General features: G+C 38.6%; 1 protein-coding gene across 1 annotated transcript; it reads left to right on the top strand.

Moving 5' to 3' along the window:
* The first annotated feature begins 443 nt into the window (after positions 1 to 443).
* Positions 444 to 12499, top strand: GTF2A1L (general transcription factor IIA, 1-like). Its single transcript, XM_009575344.1, has 9 exons — positions 444 to 521; positions 1872 to 1973; positions 2269 to 2392; positions 4024 to 4079; positions 5323 to 5416; positions 6646 to 7247; positions 9275 to 9571; positions 10333 to 10422; positions 12392 to 12499. Exons 1-9 carry the CDS (start codon positions 444 to 446, stop codon positions 12497 to 12499), a joined length of 1551 nt encoding a protein of 516 aa, XP_009573639.1.
* The last annotated feature ends 4809 nt before the right edge of the window (positions 12500 to 17308 follow it).

The raw sequence follows: 17308 nt of genomic DNA, 5'->3' as shown, positions 1-17308 counted from the left end.
GCCGCCCCGCCGAGTCCCGGGGAGGATCCCTGGGAGCCGCTGGCCGTTTCCTGGCGCGGGAGGGCCAGGGGTGACTTCGAAAGCCATTGTTCTGGGGGGAGTTTTGTTAAAAAAAGCATGTTGTGGGGAAAAGCATCGTGGCAGGGGTTGGCGTGAGCCACTGTGTAGGTGCGGGGTGCGGGGGGACGCTGTGCAGGCTTAGTGGTGCTAGGGAGAAAGGTGGCGGCTTCTGCTCCCCTCCGGGTTTCATCTGCTGCCGCCTCTCCTTACCTGGGACTTCAGATGGTCCTTCAGGCGACAGTAGTCCCCGGGAAGCCCTGGAGGCTTCACTTTGAGACGTGCTTGTGGCTTTGCTGGCATGAGGTGTTGATCACAACCCCTTTTCCAGAGAAAACCGCAGTTTCTTCGGACATTTTCCAAAGAAAACCGGAGTTTCTTCGGACATGGCGCTGGGCGTTCCTGTTACGGAACCTGCTTGGTTCTGGCAAAGGAGCGCCTGTGTGCAGAGGGATAAAACTGGGGTGCAGTAATGTCTGCACTGTAACCGTTTTTCTCTAATTTGGAAACATGTAGTGCTTGAACTTTACAGTTGCTATGTACAGTTTTTATATAGCATAATAAATATTTGTACTTACTGTAAAACTCTACTTAATGCAATGTAGCTTGGCAATCCTGGGGAGAGGAATAGGCCCGTTGAAAGATTTAAATTCAGTTTCTCTTCTGGATTAACAATCAAGGCAAAGCATCTGACATATGGGCTACACAACATCTTTTTAGTGTAGTGGTCCAAGAGTCAGGTTTTTTTTTTCTCCTCATCTTCCTAGTATTCTGAAATGTTCTGGGGGATTTCTTGGAAATCTTTAACCTCCCATAAGAAACCATACATTAGTATGGTTATTTTAAAGTAGTGCTATGTTGTGCTGATAGCTTTTTGCAAAAAGTGTAACTTGTTACTTCTTTATAACTTCTAGGTTTTTTTTAAAACAAATTGTTTATTGTCTGCAGCTTTGAACAACTTTAGAGCAGTAGAACATTAATTTGATGTTAAGTTAGAAAAATGTAAATTACTATCGCGGAATCTTAACTTCTAAGGCTTCCTAAAAATCTCAACTTTATCTTTCACCTTCTGTAGACTATTCTGGTGGTAACGATAGTCAAGATTAATAAGCTTTAAATTGCTAAAAGCATCTGAATGGATGCATTTTAAAGCTTATGTGTGTCTGTTGTCCAGGTCTGACTGTTGGATTAGGATTTAATCACTGACATGGGGAGAAGAAGGAATAAAATGTGTTGGAGTCCTATTGTAATATAAGATGAATGATATGTATTGATAACTGCAGTGTTAAAATTTCCACAGCTAAACTACTATGCAGCATCAGACTGTTACCAAAAGAAAAAAAAAAATTGTTGTTTCTTGCAGGTTACTTACATTATGCTTCTGATAGAATTGGCACATCTCATTTTTAGTAGCTTGTATTGTTGGTTGGTCTTTAAGTTAGGGGCGATAACACTAAGTGTCAGTTTTAAACTGACATTTTAGACATGCTTGTTAGCAAATACAGCACAGCAATTGTTTTTGTAATGTCTCTAGGATTTTCTTAAGCATTTCTGTAGCCTGCAGAAACTAATAATTTGAGGCTTGAATCCAGTATTTTTCCAGGGATGTCTGTTCCCAGGAATGTCAGATTTAAAAGAATGAGTGGACTTGCAGACCTTTGCACTTGACAGAGTATTCAGTTTATTACACTGATCTCTTCATGCTGTTCACTTTGTTACAGGAGTTTCTGCAGTGAGATTAGACTTCGTGCTATCATTTCAAATGACTTAATGTTCATCTTAACTTGAAAATATTTCGGGGTTTTTTTTTGTAGCCTAAACTATACAAGTCCATTATCGAAGATGTGATTGAAGGTGTGCGACAACTCTTTGCAGAAGAGGGTTTAGAGGAACAGGTTCTGAAAGACTTGAAGCAGGTTTGTTGGGTTCCCCTGCATTAATAGAAGTTGTGTATTTTTTTTCTTTTGAGATGATGTACCTGTCCGTTTCTTTGCCCTCCAAAACATGCAAACTTTTGCTCTAATTTAGAGTTACCGTTATCCTGTGAATGATTTATTGGGCTGCTGGAAGTCAGAATTCAGCAGTGATTGTTACCTTGTGTATTGGATAGAATCAGTCAGTTTACTCTTGGAAAAACTAGGAATACCTGATTACCATTTTAGATGTGGTTTATTTTTAAAACTGGTATCTGATGACCTTATCTTTCTGCAGCTTTGGGAAACCAAGGTGATGCAGTCTAAAGCAACAGAAGGCTTCTTCAGACATAGCCACCATTCTCCACAGTTTACTCTGCAGTTGCCGCACAATTTTCACCGCGTTCTGCAGGCTTCAGCAGGTCAGATGTTGTTGAACACAACAGATGCAATTTAAGAATAGCTCAGAGATTCAAGAATCTTTTTGGAAGACTTGAAGGTGCTGCAATAATCTTGGTTTGAGATGCTTATGTATATATCTAGCATGATGGGGAACAGTAATTATTTGAAAGCAGGATTTGACCAATAAAGGACGAAATAAACTTTGATAAACTAATGCAATTATTTCTACATGCTTTTGATCTGCTGCTTATTTCCAGTAGCAAAATGTGAAGAGAATTTTAGCCTTCTTGCCTGCAGTCGAGAAGCGTAGCCCTTCAGTTGCAAACTACCAGTAGGGTTAAGCTTTCACTTGCTCTTTTAATGTGTGGCATGATGTGTGCTGAGGTTATATGGCATGTTTGTGCCATGCAGCTCTGCTGTCATGTTGGAGTTTAATCTTGTTCTGCGCTTGTTAAAATGTAAGGCCTTGCTCAAAAAGAAGAGTGGGAGTTTTGGGGGAGTTTTTTGGTTTGTCTTTCAGTTAGTTTTCCTAAAAGCAGCCTTCCCATTGCACAGAAGTATTTGACTTTCACACAGACTCTCACATCAGGACCTATTCTTCTCAGTTAAATCCAGCTGACCACTGTGGTAATGTTATGGTAGAGCGTAATGCTCAGCTGCGGCTTCTCCCAATGTGAGAGGCCATTAGGACCTTTCCCCACAAAGGACAAAAACCATATGAGATGATTCAATGAAAATCTGTGTCGTAGTGCACTTCAAGGTTGGGCAGGCAGTCTTCATCTGTTTTTTTACAGTCTTCGTAGCTGAATGGACTGGTTTTGGAGACAGATGTTTTATTTATTCCATGTGGTTAAAGGGAATATGCTTTTGGGTATGTTTGCTGCTGGAGGCTTTATCTTTAATGAGCTTCACCTTGTTACTCCTAATTTTTGCAATACTAAGGCAAAACAATCTGTTGAAGCCAGTGAACTTTTTACTTTTAAATGGGATTTGAATTGTTCTATGGCTAGACATTTTAAGAGTATGTAGGGCTACCTAAATTGTTTGTTTCTTGAAGCCTGTGAAAGTTTTCCCTTTGGCTTATCTTCTCCCACTGAAGTCAGTATTTGAGTGCTTTTGAAAATCCCACCCTATGTTCCTACTATCAGTACCATTGGATTTGCTCTGTGCAGAAAGATACTTGCACATTTTCCTCACGTTGACAAGGCAGTGCATTTTACCTATATGTTCTTGGTCATGTTAAAACGGTAGCATTGCGCATCTGTCCTTCTAGTTGATACCATAAATAGAAATGGCATGCTTAATTTTTACAGTGCAACTTAAACAGATCAAATAGTTAAACAGAAATATTTTTAAAACAAACAAACAAACAAAAATCTCCAAGACCAGCTTTTAGCAAAATGTAAATTCAGGGTATCACCCCGCCCCCTGGAGTACAGCATAAGCTTGAAGCAACGTAAAGGGAAGTATATTCAAAAGCCTTATCTAGATGTGCTCACTTGTTTGTTTGATCTAATGAGTATGAACTGAAGCTAGATTGCTTTAGTTTCAGCAGTGCTTGCTGTAAATTACTGGAAAGATCTACTGTGTCTGAGAAATCAATGTTTTTTGTAAAGTGGCTTTTTTTTTTTTTTTGTGTGTGTGTGTGTAGCTTCTTTAGTCATCCCAACTGGCAGAGGTTTTCAGCATTTCACAGCAGCAGACCTGGTATGTAGCTGTAGTGACATTTTATTTCCATTTTGATTATTCTGAATTCTAAATGATTAAGTTTGGTCAGTTGATAATAGGCTTAAGGGGAGGCAAGTATTAAATATTTTCCATGTATAGATGCTTTAGGACAGCATTTAGGGACCAAAATAATAGCATTTCTCATGACAGTTTCATCTATCCAATATGGTATAGTAGGCAAGGGAGCAGGAGTTCTGCTGAGAGAGAATCAACAGCTGAAGAAACTCAGTGTTGTTACTTCTAGCCCCCCCCACCCCCCCTTTTTTTTCAGTGAAAACCATACAAAAGTTAAGAGTCTGCAGGGAGAGCTGTAACTCTGCTGCCTCTGTTGGAGCAGTGAAAAAGGATGGGGATCTACCAGTTGGTTTTGCAAGCAGTGCAGCCAGAAGCACGTTGGAAGACATGGCTGCACATATTTAGCCCACAGGATGGAAGTGTAGTGGAAATACACATGTACAGATTTTTTTTTTTTTTTTTTTTTTAATTTATTATTACTGGGTGTTAAAATAATGCATGGTTGGGAAATGCTAGGGCTAGTGAAGCTGGGAGCAGCGTTATCTGCAAGCCATAAAAATCATCCCCAAGAAGGTGTTTTAGGAGTTGACAGGTTCTGAACTCTGGGAATGGCAAAATTTGTTTGGCGAGGGAAGGGGGTATTAATTGTCAGAGCTTGATGAACTTTTTGAGTGCCTCCTGAGCCTCAACCTAACTAGTTTGCCAAGCTGAAATACAATATTGGGAAGGTGTTTGTGTAAAATGCAAGTTTCCTGATTTAAAACTTGGATTTCCCCCAAACAGCTAGTTTGAAAGGGAGCCTTAGATCCAACTCTTTGCTTTCCAGGAGAAAAAGAGAATGTGAAGTGACTTCATAGGCCTAAGCAAGGAGTCTGTGCTGTGTTGAGTAAGCTTAAGTAAAAGTGGCTCTGAGTGGAAAAATACCTTTCTGGATGGTCTCTACATTGAGGGGGTAGAGAAAAGTGTTCTGTTAACGAAAAGGGAATGTGATAACTGGAAAATAGGAAACACTTAGGGCAAGTCATTATCCTATCAATACAGAATACTTTTTATCTATCTAAATCTCCAAAGTCTGAAGCAACTCTTCAGTAAAGATGATCACAAAAAGGCCCTCATTCGTATTTCATCTGAATATGTTACATGCGACAGTTAGGGCCCTAGGAGATAAAGTATGCACTATTTCTTAATAAAGCTCTTGTGTATCTAGGGTGCTTCACGAGCAGGTGCAACTCTTACTTTCCCTTCGGGTATTGCTTATCCTATACATGTACCGGCTGGAGTGACGCTACAGACAGCATCTGGTAAGATTAAAGAGGAGATGTAAAATGTTACACTGCATGACTGTATGTGGATATTGAAAGATGATCCCGAGTACAGTAGATAAAACAAACGTGAAGTTAAAGTATAGGTGGGTAGAGCCAGTTATCCTTTTCTTCCTTTGTAGTTTGTGTTTGTAATTGCTGCATGGGGGAAGTAATTACATTGATTAGTTAGTGTGTCAGTTGTGTACACTTGCAAGATCAGTTAACATGGGCTGCCAGGTGATGCCATTTTTTTGTTTTACAACTGCTCGCAAATATGTTCCTTTGTCAGTCCAGACATAGGTATCTCCTTCTCCTATATGAGGGACAATCTTCCATGTTTTAAAAAAGTAAACATTTTGGTGCTTCAGAATCAAATTGATTTCTTACTCAAATAAAATCCAACCATCCATTAACCTTTTTGCTTACACTTTTTTGCTGATAAAACTGCCGGTACTGCTTATACAAAAATGTGCTTGTACTGCTTAGGGTGTGATGAGTGCAGGCTTATTTCAGTCATAGATTGACTCTTTCCTCAAACAGCTGTTCTTCTTTGATGAGAACTAATGTCAGTAGATATCTACTTCAGGTATAATTCCTAAGGTTTTGAGACCTATAGGCTGGTATCAGTGACTGTGTGTGTAGGCATGTGCATGGGGAAAAGAATAGTTAAATGAAATTGGGAACTTAGCTCTGGCATCTTAATTCTAACACTGATAATAACAACTTTAAGGGTTCAGTATTTGGAGTGATTTTCATACAATGAGAGGATAGATATAAACTAGGAGTCTTTTTTTTTTTTTTTTTTTTTTTTTAAAAACTAGGAGGTCTTTTTTAGAGGGGGTACCTAAATGCCCTTAAAGGAGTGAACTGTCCCTGTAGCTATGAAATAGTTTACTGTTTCATCTTGTATTCCTTAGTTTCTGAAATGACATGGAAACAAATTTAAAACAGGATTTTACTTTTTTTTTTTTTTTTTAAAACCCAAAACCAAAAATGGGTATTGAACATGATGGACTGGATGGAAGCTCTGACTCAAAAAGCTTCTGAACGCTTAATTTTCAAAGGCTGAAATTGTGCTTGGGGAAGGTACTGCTTTGTAAACATCGTGTTTCCCATAGTTTGCCTGAGTATTTGCTATTGGTTATTAGTGGTAACAGAACCTGTGGATTAGTGGACGAACCTGTGGTTTAACCTGCTGACACAGTTTTTAACTCTTCTCTTTGTAGGGCACCTCTATAAGGTAAATGTGCCTGTTATGGTTACACAGGCCCCAGGAGACACAAGTATTCTACATCATCCTGTTCAGCAAATATTTCAGCCCTTTGGGCAACCTTCAGTTCTGCAAGCCAACATTGCCAGTGCTGCACAGGTGAATGCATCTTCTGCCCAGGCAGCTGCTGAAACACTGCAACCCCAGGAGACGGCTGTCCAACAGACCATGGTATTTCAACCAAATGTCATGGAAAAAAACCACCCGGAGAACTCTGCCAATACTACATTGGTCCAGCAGCCTTCTGTGAGTCAGCAGCAACTTGCAACTAATGCAGCGTTGAATCAGCATGCAGACTCAACAGAAAAATCCCAGCACGGCAGTCTTCATACAGCTGTGTTTACTCCAGAGTCCTCTGAACGGTTTTCTCCCGCTGAATCCTTGGCAAACAACTCGAGCAGTGTACTGCTGGATGTGGAGGGGCAGTTAGACATTGAGCCTCAGGAGTTGGTGCAACAGCAGGTGTCTGATGATATCATTGACCTGATTATCACGGGCAAAAGTTTGGATGATAACGCTGTTCTGAAAGATCAGGACAGCATTGCTTCTTCTGACAAGGTAAGGCCTTTTATTTCTCAGCTGGTGAAAATACATCTGTTGGAGATGGTTGTTTGAAGTATCATAAGAGATGTGAACAAACACACCTGTAAGTGACAAGTAGCACCTCTAAATTATAATAATAAAAATTATTACTATTTTAAAGTTCATTTATGATCCTGTTTTGATTAGCAGTAGCTGACTGATTATTTTTACATTAAGAATTTATTACAAATATTGCTGAAATACTGGGATTGAAGAGAATGTCAATCTAAAAAATGCTAAAAGTGTAATGGATAGATGTAATGTATTCTTAGACTTGTTGCCTATTTTGGGGGATAATAGTTTTCTTTTTTTTGCGACTGAGCAGACATGAATGACCTTTTGAGAACTTCCATGTCATTCTGACACTGAATCTGCATGTGGATACTGGCCAGTTGTGGGCAAATTGCTTTTGCAGTGTTTGCTGGGATTAGTTTTAACTTGTAGCTTTTAACTTGCATTGAGAATGCCTACTGAGTATGGAAAGTCAGATTTGGTAAGTAAAAATCTGCTGGAAGGAAATGTACTTCCGTGGGAAAAAGTCCTGAACAAACTAGAATTCAGCTAGAGCTGTGTGGAAAATTTGAATGATTTTAATTAACAAGCCACTTTCCTGACCTCATATAATTTTTGTTCCAGAAATTATTTGCAGATGTTTTAAGCTCAGGCTGTGTCGTGGTTTAACCCCAGCCAGCAACTAAACACCACACAGCTAGTTGCTCAGAATCGGAACAGTAAAAGTGAGGAAACTTGTGGGTTGAGATAAGAACAGTTTAATAATTGAAATAAAGTAAAATAGTAGTAGTAGTAATAATAATAATTAAAAAAAAAGAATATACAAAGCAAGTGATGCACGATGCGATTGCTCACCACCTGCCAACCGATGCCCAGCCAGTTCCCGAGCAGCGGTCACTGCCCCCTGGCCAACTCCCCCCAGCTTATATACTGAGCATGACATCATATGGTATGGAATACCCCTTTGGCCAGTTTGGGTCAGCTGTCCTGGCCGTGCTCCCTCCCAGCTTCTTGTGCACCTGGCAGAGCATGGGAAGCTGAAAAGTCCTTGACCAGTGCAAGCACTTCTTAGCAACAACTAGAACATCAGTGTGTTACCAACATTATTCTCATACTAAATCCAAAACACAGCACTATACCAGCTACTAGGAAGAAAATTAACTCTCTCCCAGCCGAAACCAGGACAGGCTGGCTTGCTGACTTTGAGTTGTGGTACTTATATGTGATTGACACAAATTTATTAAATGCAATTAACTTAATGACGGTAATGACAAATGACTGCATATAGAAAGCATGTTGTGTTACTCATCTGAAAATTGATGGCAGGATGGTGAAGACTGTCCATAGTAAGAATGGAAGGTCAAACCAAAGTGTTGTTTTTTTGAACTAGAAAGTGTATGTGGATGTGATTAAGTGCTACAATAAAGATTTAATGAGAAACCGAAGATGGTTGAAAGCTTAAAGCCCTTTTATGCTCATGTGAACACTCAGTTTAGGAATTCTAGCACTTTTATGAACAGTAACTTGAAGTACTGAAATATTTACTGTCTCTCTCAGCTTTTTGTATCTTATTTAAACAAAGCATTCTGATTGAGCTGAGGGAGAGGGATGAGTTAATCTTGACTTTTATTTCAAAAATGAAAAATGCTATTTTTGGGGTCAGCAAAGTAGCTTGTTTCCTGGGGGTTTTTTTGTTTGTTTGTTTTGTTTTTGGAGTTCTCGTTGCAATAGAAATTCTAAAGGCCAGTTTGATCATCTTTTTCTTTCTATATTGCTGAAGAATATTTGGCATGGATTCCATTTAAGGTTAGGTTAAGAACAAGATTTGCAAATGTACTCAGGGTTTACAAGTAGACCATGACTTGAAACTCTCATTTTAGTGCCCCAGTCTTGTTGCTTTATTAGACAAAAATCTCAGGCTTTGTACTGAATGATGAAAGCTATGTGGTGTTAATTCACAAGCTGTCTCTGTTCTCTTTTACTCCTGTCAGATGGAACCTACTGAGCAGATGGAATCTAATTTACGATCAGAGAAGGATATCTGCAGTGACATTGAAGGCATAATTCAGCTAGATGGAACTGGTGATGTTTCTCCCAAGGAAGAAATACCACATACAAAAGATAGGGAAGAGAATGAATTCATTGGCATTATTGAATCAGAGGATCTAAAAGTTCTGGAGGATGAGGATGAGGAAGACGATGATGAAGAATGTGACAGTATTTCAAATACGGAGTCTAGCAGCAGTGGTGGTGATAATGAAGAGCCCCAACTAGATATAGTTGAGGAGGTAATTTACTTTTAAGCCTTGTGAAGCACATTACGATAGTTTATCTATCTTGACTGTTGAATTGTTGGACCCAGAACAATTCCTGCGAAGTTTAATGCAGAGAATGCTTAGTTAAGTTACATACCTCTTGAGATAGGAGTTACTACTGAGAAGTTACTCGAGAGCTCATTATGAGGAGCGTGAACAAATGAAAGAGATGTTGAGAAGTTACTTGTTTATTGGATGAATTAAAATACTTAATTACCAGAGTTAAAGTTCTATGGTGAAACCCTGGCCTCAATGGAATGGAGTTCTGCTTTTTATGTAGGTAAGATCGGGGTACAAATCTAGGTTTCTTTTCCTTCTGAAGGACCACAGGGAATTAGACAGAGAAGAGAACAATGTGATACAAGTATGTGTGTTTCCTAGATAAAGGCTTTTCTTAAAGATGTGCGATTTTGGGTCCTAGAGATTCACAAGAGAATCAACTTGTAGCATCTGGACTTCAAATAAATACCAGTTAATTAGTATTCCAGTCACTGGGGTCAGCTTTGTCAGTTAGCAGTCTTGCTTTTTCACCTGTGTTTTTGTTTAGGGTGTTTTTGTTTTTGAGACCGTAAGCATGTAAAGATGCTTATAAATGGACTTTGTGCAACGTGGTCTTCATAGCCTCTAGGTCTTGATTTTTGCAGTGGTAACTTTTATTGTTCTAGATGTGTTTAATGTCAAGTATATTCAATACTATTTTGAAAGAATGTATAAAATATAATTTTAATCTCTAGGACCCCTTAAATTCTGGTGATGATGTCAGTGAACAGGACACTCCAGACTTGTTTGACACCGACAATGTGATAGTTTGTCAGTATGACAAGGTACAGTATATAGTTTTATCTTTGTTCCTTAATCATTCTAAATAATATCTTCAGCAAATCCAAGTCTGGTCTACTGTTAGTACCTTTTAAAGAAAATCTAATGCTGTAATAATTGAGTATTTAAATTACGTGTTTAGCTGACAGTAGTCTGAAGACTTACCTGCTGTTTTCTGAAATGAGGATAATCAACGGGTTCATAATGGCCTATTAAAGGAAAAGGAAAGGGGACCAAATCTTGCAAAATTAAGAACTGTAAAGCTGCAAAAGCTTATGCATTTCCGTAACTTCTAAGTAATGTCAACAACTCCATGGATGTATGTATGCATTTTCAGTCATGAAATAAGACTTTTGAAATGGATAACAGAAAGAGGAGTGTATTTTACTTTCTTTTCTATTTTTTGTCTTTGAAGTGCTTCCTGAGAGATTTTCCTACCAGAATTCTGTTGTCTCTGAAAAGCGAAACAGTTGTTAAGGGTGATTTTGTCCTCCTTCCTTTTAATGTTTAAAATTCAACCTTATTTTGAACTCTTAGAGATGAAATAAAGTACTTCTAACTCTGGTATGGTTTTGGACACTTATATGTTAGTAGTTTAAAAGTTGACAAAACGAAGTGCATATCTTATTTTTCCATATTTGCTTCAAAATATGTCTACAGTTTGCTTAAGAATGTCCTTTGGCGTTTATTCTTTCAAAAGTGACTAATGATAATTTTTTGTGTGTGTTCAACTAGGCCTGCCTTAATGGTCCGTGTTTTAGGAAACAGCGTCTAAGAAAATTGTCTTTAGTAAAGTGTAACAGATTGAGTATTTCTGAAACTGGTTATTTTGGAAAATGTAGTTATAGCGATACGTGTTGAAAATGCATCTGAAATTGAGCCACAGTGTCTGTATTACATTGAAAAGGTACACAAAATTCTGAAGCCTCATAACTTAGTTTGATGTTACAGATGCTGTAGGTAGTGGATATTGTTATCTATAGCAAGTTCTGTCTGTACGGAGTTGAAAAGTTGGCTGAAAATTTTTTAAAACTGCTATGATGTTCAGCCTTGGACATGTCTATAGGAAATTTAAGATCAGATGTTGTTAGAAATTCACAGTTACAGAAGTTAGAGGGAGATGTTGGCAACTTCCCCCTTTCCTATATAGATTTAATAAAACATAATAGGTTTAGTAGAAAGTAAATGGAAACAGTAATCTATTAAATTACCTTCTTACATATAAAAGAATGCTATAGGCAAAATGACTGTCCTGTTTTGGGTTTTCCCTCCTGTTTCTTTCTGGACTTGAAAAGAGACTGATGTTTAAAATCCAAGGGATTTTCTAAAGATGTTTAAAATTCCTTCTTTTAGTATTAAACGCAAACTTTCTGCAGTATAGATCGTTTTGCAGGTCTTTAAAAAAGAAACAAAATATGCAAATTCTTTCTTATTGTTTTATATCGCAGTATTTGCTTTTGAGCAAAGTTCTCCTGCTTTTATCCTTATCCTAATGTCCCTGTGCATGCAGTATCGCTTTGCCGTGTGTATGGGAAAAGAAAACCGCTGCATTTCAGTTAAGCCATACTTGTTTGCAAGGTGCAATATAGTTTGGGGCTGATACACTAATGAAATTGCTCCATTATTGTCTTGTTTTCCTGCCAGTGTTGAGCTTTCACATAGCTACCTTTGACTTTTTTGTTTTGTTTTGTTTTGTTTTGTTTCTTTTTGAGGGAGGGGGTGTCTGTGCTAAGATTCAGGAGGTTGTTCCCTTGAGAGGGCAGGGAATTCATTATAAACAACTGAAATCTACTGCCTCTATTGATTACTTGTGCTGTGTTCAGTGGAAGTGTTTCACATATTTTGGGCTATCAGGACTTTAAAAGAAAAACAAGTTTTGTAAACCAAGTTGTGCTTAAAACATTTTTTTTTTTTTTTAAATGGATGGTCAATATATATTTTTTGAGGGGGGGATTGATTTATTTCTTTTGTCAGATACATAGAAGTAAGAACAAATGGAAGTTTTACTTAAAAGATGGAGTGATGTCCTTTGAGGGTAAAGACCATGTTTTTGCAAAAGCCATTGGAGATGCGGAGTGGTGAAACCTCACTGAAATATGTACTTCAAGACTGTGGTATTATTCCCTTACGAACTTTCTGTGAAACTAGTAGACTTTCTATTTTTTTTGCCATTAAAAAAAACCCAAAACAAAATCCCTAAAACTCAACAACAAAGCTGTGATAAAAATATGCAAGATCTGTGTTGTTAATACATGCAAATCAGAACACTGTATTGTTAGCTACTCAGCTGTCTTTGCTGTTCTTTTCTGATTATTTCATTACTTTTCCACCCAAGAAACATCATTGGAATGAATAGCTTTAAAGACTAAAATGTTGAATCTGTTAATAATTCAAGAAAGTAATGGAATACTAAGTGACTATATTTCAGTAAATTTCAGTTCTGTTGGTTTTCTTTCCACTTTTTTAAATAAGAGCTAAAGTATGACTTGAAATGTAAAACTACACAGTTGTTGGTGATATTTCTTTTCAAAGGCTGTTGAGTTTAAAAAAGTAAAAAACCAAAAAAGTAACATCTGTGCAAGTCTGAAACCTGTGGCTGTTTCAGCTGTGTACTTCTCTCTCCCCTTTCTTTCCTCTCCCTTGCTTTTTTGTTGTTGCTTTGTGGGTTTTTGGCTTCAGCTTAAAGGCAGGCACTTTAGATGTAAGTCAGGGAATGTGGGTGGAAGACCCTCGAGCACTCAATATATGAGAATTATTATTGTTTATTCTATACCCTCTATGTCTGCTGAGATGCAATGAATAGTGTGATTTAACATTAAAATGTGATTTATTTTCACTGTCAATGCAAAGTCATTTAAGTTTGCTTCTGTACATATCCACTACATTCTAGGACTACAGACCAGTAAGCTGTGAATGATACAAATTGTGCATAATAAAATGTCATCTCATATACATTTCTAGCAGAGAGTTGTTTTTGTGTTCACTAAATATAAACTTTGCTTAGAGAAATGTGTACAAGCCATGCATGTGACAGTAGCTCACCCTGCTATGAGAACTGCATGCCCCGCAGTCTTCAACATTAGCTTTTTGTTTGTTCCTCTAGAAATAGAGGTAAAAAAGTTCTGCGCCCATAGGTCCAGGCCCTAGCCCTTAGAGCTGCAGCTTTCCCCTGGCTAGCTCCTGTTCTTTGTAAGGCCATATTGGAAACTAAATGGTAAAGCCTCAGCCAGGCTGACTCGGAACAGGATAATCCTGCTAGAAGGGCAAGGGTATGGCACCCCTCCCTCCTGGCTGCTTCCTTTACATCTGCTGAAAGAAGACATCATGAGACATTTTGGTTATCTCTGCTCTCTGGGAGGACACAGAGGCCTTGAGAAGAGAAGGAAAATACAGGGGTGTGTTGGAGAGAAGGAATATATAGAAGAAATGGGGAGGGGGGAAAGCAACCCTTGTTCGTAATGGTACAAACCCTTGTGCTGATGGCATAAACTATAATAGAGATGCTTCCTTCAGGAGGCAGGTTTTTAACTACTTCTTGAGTTTCTTGCATGCTCTTTTTGACATACTTGCTGCTGTCCGGTAGCTAAGACAGACACTGAACTAGGCGGCCTGACCCGAGTGTGGCATTTCTTTTGTCTTTTGTAGATACTGCTGCTGGGATGTGACGAATTGTGTATTCAGAGGCAGTTAAAATATTACTGAGTATGATTTCTTTTTTCCCATTCAGCTGACTTGTAGCTGCACTGATGTTACACTTCAGACCCATAAATGCACAGGAAATGCAGCTCTTTACCACATCATAGATGCTTTTAGATTTCAGCACTCTCTTGCAGGCTCTGAGATGTTCATGCTCCGTAAATGTGTACGTATGAACTGTGGGACCATCTTCAACTTGAGCAGCATAGCGATGCTTCAGAAAAGATTGGAAGCAGACATAGTGCGGCACAGGAATCCATGGGACGTGACTGGATATGCACCATTTGCTAAGCACCACATGGTCTCTGAATGTTGCTTCTGAGAATAGGATCTGTTTTCGCTAGTCACTATAAAATGAAGTGGCTAGACTACCTAATTTTTAGCTAGTTTTAAAGATGGGCAGCTTTTTCCTCTTTGTTGCATCTTTCTGCTTGTGGTGTTAAAGACTCCCTCTACATGAAGGTGAGGAGTCAGACCTCTGAGCATCCTTATGACTGCTCATCTCCTCTCTCCCTGTCCCTTTTCAGACCTTGTTCCTCTGTGAATGGGTGCCAAGATATGTGGGATAAAAGTACTAGTGTAGGAATTCCCCCCCAGCTCTTCTAAGCTTTACCAATTCATACTTACTACATACCTTCTACCTGTGAGCTTCATCTGCCTGTTTATTCCATTCTTGAAACACTTCTTATGCTTTGAAGTTTTGCAAGTTAATTTTTATGATAGCTTGCTGCAACCTCTGTGCAGTCCAAGTGTGATGTTGATTACATAGACTGCACATCTGGGATTGGAAGCATTTTTTGACACCGATCTCTTACTTCCCAAACTTCTTGTAAGTTTTACAGGTTGGGCATTGGTGATATTTTTTTCATCCTTTCTTGCTTTTTCACAAATCACGTGTACTATCAGCAATTAAAATTTCAAAGGACTGTTTCCCATCTTTCCTCCTGAGTCTTTGGTGACAGTATACATAGCTAGCTGTTACTCCTGGTCAAAGCTGACCTGCATCAAAAGGGATACTGAAGATAGCTTTCCTACACCATCAAGCATCCCCTGGGTTTTCATTTAGTTGCATTTTCTAACCCAGCATCTTCTTGATATGAAAGAACTTTAATGTGGGGCCCATCCAGTGCCTTCCTGAGCTATCAAATATAGAAGCTTTAGGGATTAGAGTAGGGTTTTGCTCTTGCTATCTCAATCCTTCCTGTATTTGAGAAAATGGCTACTGAATTCGTAACACTGCAGATCTGGCTCCCTCCAAACTACACTGCAGCTATTCCTTCAGAGTGCTTGCAGTGGTTTTCCCAGTCCAGAGCTATGGACTGTCTATTTGGACTCCTGCAGTAGGACTGACTTTATTTTCTTCCATCTAAGCATACAAGAATTGCCCTACATTTTGTTTCCAGTGTTCTTAAATGAACATTGGCAAAGACTTACAGCTTTGAATAAGACATTTACAGCTAAAAATATCTGAAGTCGGGAATTTTTTATACTGGAAAAAAAATGTTTCTTATTAAAATGTAAGCTCAGTTAGCTAATTACTGTAGCCTATGACTTGAGCAGTAATCAGATCAGAATGTTTTTGATCTGAATACTTTACCGTATTAATGCTTTTGATTGCCGCTACTTACACGTTGCTACAGATGTGATGGGAAGGTGTGTAATACCAGTTATAGCCATTGAAGATACTTCAGTAAATGGCTGTCTAGAACTTTACACCAGAAAGAAGGTAAGCTTACCAAAAATAATGAGATACAATAAAAAGTGTAACTTGTATGAGAAGCTTTAGCATGAATCGAATAATAAAGTGTTGCTTTTACTTATTTGCTCACTTTTGATTATAGAAATATTTGAAGTATATAAATTACTTCTGTTGTTTGTGGATTGTTTTTTTCTTGGTTGTTGAGGGGATTTTGTTTGTTTGTTTTTTAACCCAGTAATTATTTTCTAAATGGTAGATTTCACTCAACTTACAGCAGGTACAAAGAGAAAAATGCCCACAGCTCTCATACTTCTTCACTGTTACCTAAGGAGCATTGCAAGGAGGTACTACCAGTTGCTGCTATTTCTAACTCATTTCTCTTGCATGTAGTTTCCTGATAATGTTACGTGGTAGATGGACAGGAAGGTTGTGCTTGCAAGCTCTTGTCGTGTTGAAACATAATGTAAGTAAATCAAGACATTGTTTTGCCATGTCCTAAATCGTGTGCAGGACTCTTCCATGGGCCATCCGAAGAAACGAGTCTTGAAAATCAGTTTTGAGATAGGTGAGAGAGAAGCCTTAGGCCAGGTAGGTTTTTTTCACCAGTGTCTTTAGTTTCTGTTATAGTTAAATATCCTATAGTAGTCCCGTTTGCTCATCTGCTAAGCTCAGAAGCTGGTGTGTATAAAGAGGTGCATCATATGGAATTTTTACTGATTGCTAAACTGTGGAGTTTCAACAGTCTCCTCTGTTTTCAATCCTGCTTTGTTCCCCACGTGTGTGCAAACTGCTCATGAGTACAGCTATGCTTACGTACAGAGCTTTTATACTGATTGAATCATGGCATTAAGCTGAAGGTAAGAGAGGGTCAGAGATGTCATTTCTAATTAACACAATTATAAGCTAATGATAAACCGGTCACTAGTACAAAAAGAATCACTTTCATTAACATGAAGCAAATTTGCAGTGCAGTGTTTTGGCAACAAGAGGTGTGCTTTCGAATGCAGATTTTTACTCTGTTGCTGTCACAGACTTGAAAGCAAAGGACGCAGTTGAGAAGGAAAATGTAAGAGGTTTAAAGTGATTGCAATAATACCATTTTCTTATGTATGAGAGTCTGCATTTTTGGTGGCCATCAAGAACTGTTAGGCTGTGACTGTTCCGGAGTAAGCGCAGATCTTACACAGCTGCACTGCTCCACTGACTGCAGGGGAGGTGCGTGTTATACCAGCTGAGGATCTGCCTTCAGATACCGTCAGTATCATCTACAGAATGTGATCCGAGGTGCTAAAACATCAACTACAAGCCCAAATAAAACATATTTGCTTTACCTTCTGTGAACCATAAACTGCCACGTGTAGGTCTCATGCTACCATACTGGTTTGATGAAATGTAAACACTCACGTGTTCCTCCCATCAGAGGCAATGTAACCAACCTGCCAAGAATAAGCCACCTAAGAAGAGGCTTGATCTGCAGTCCGCAGCTTTCGCGTCTG

Source organism: Fulmarus glacialis, unplaced genomic scaffold (assembly GCF_000690835.1).
Source record: "Fulmarus glacialis isolate BGI_N327 unplaced genomic scaffold, ASM69083v1 scaffold21833, whole genome shotgun sequence".
NCBI classification, from domain to species: Eukaryota; Metazoa; Chordata; class Aves; order Procellariiformes; family Procellariidae; genus Fulmarus; species Fulmarus glacialis.
Note: the sequence above shows the minus strand (reverse complement) of the source record. Positions and strands in the feature narration are given on the sequence as shown.

Excerpts from the sequence above, each read along its gene's own strand:
- GTF2A1L (XM_009575344.1), top strand. The coding sequence starts at position 444 with ATGGCGCTGGGCGTTCCTGTTACGGAACCTGCTTGGTTCTGGCAAAGG. Across the intron at positions 522-1,871 it reads TGCAGAGGGATAAAACTGGG|CCTAAACTATACAAGTCCAT; the intron begins GTGCAGTAATGT and ends TTTTTTTTGTAG. Across the intron at positions 5,417-6,645 it reads GACGCTACAGACAGCATCTG|GGCACCTCTATAAGGTAAAT; the intron begins GTAAGATTAAAG and ends TTCTCTTTGTAG.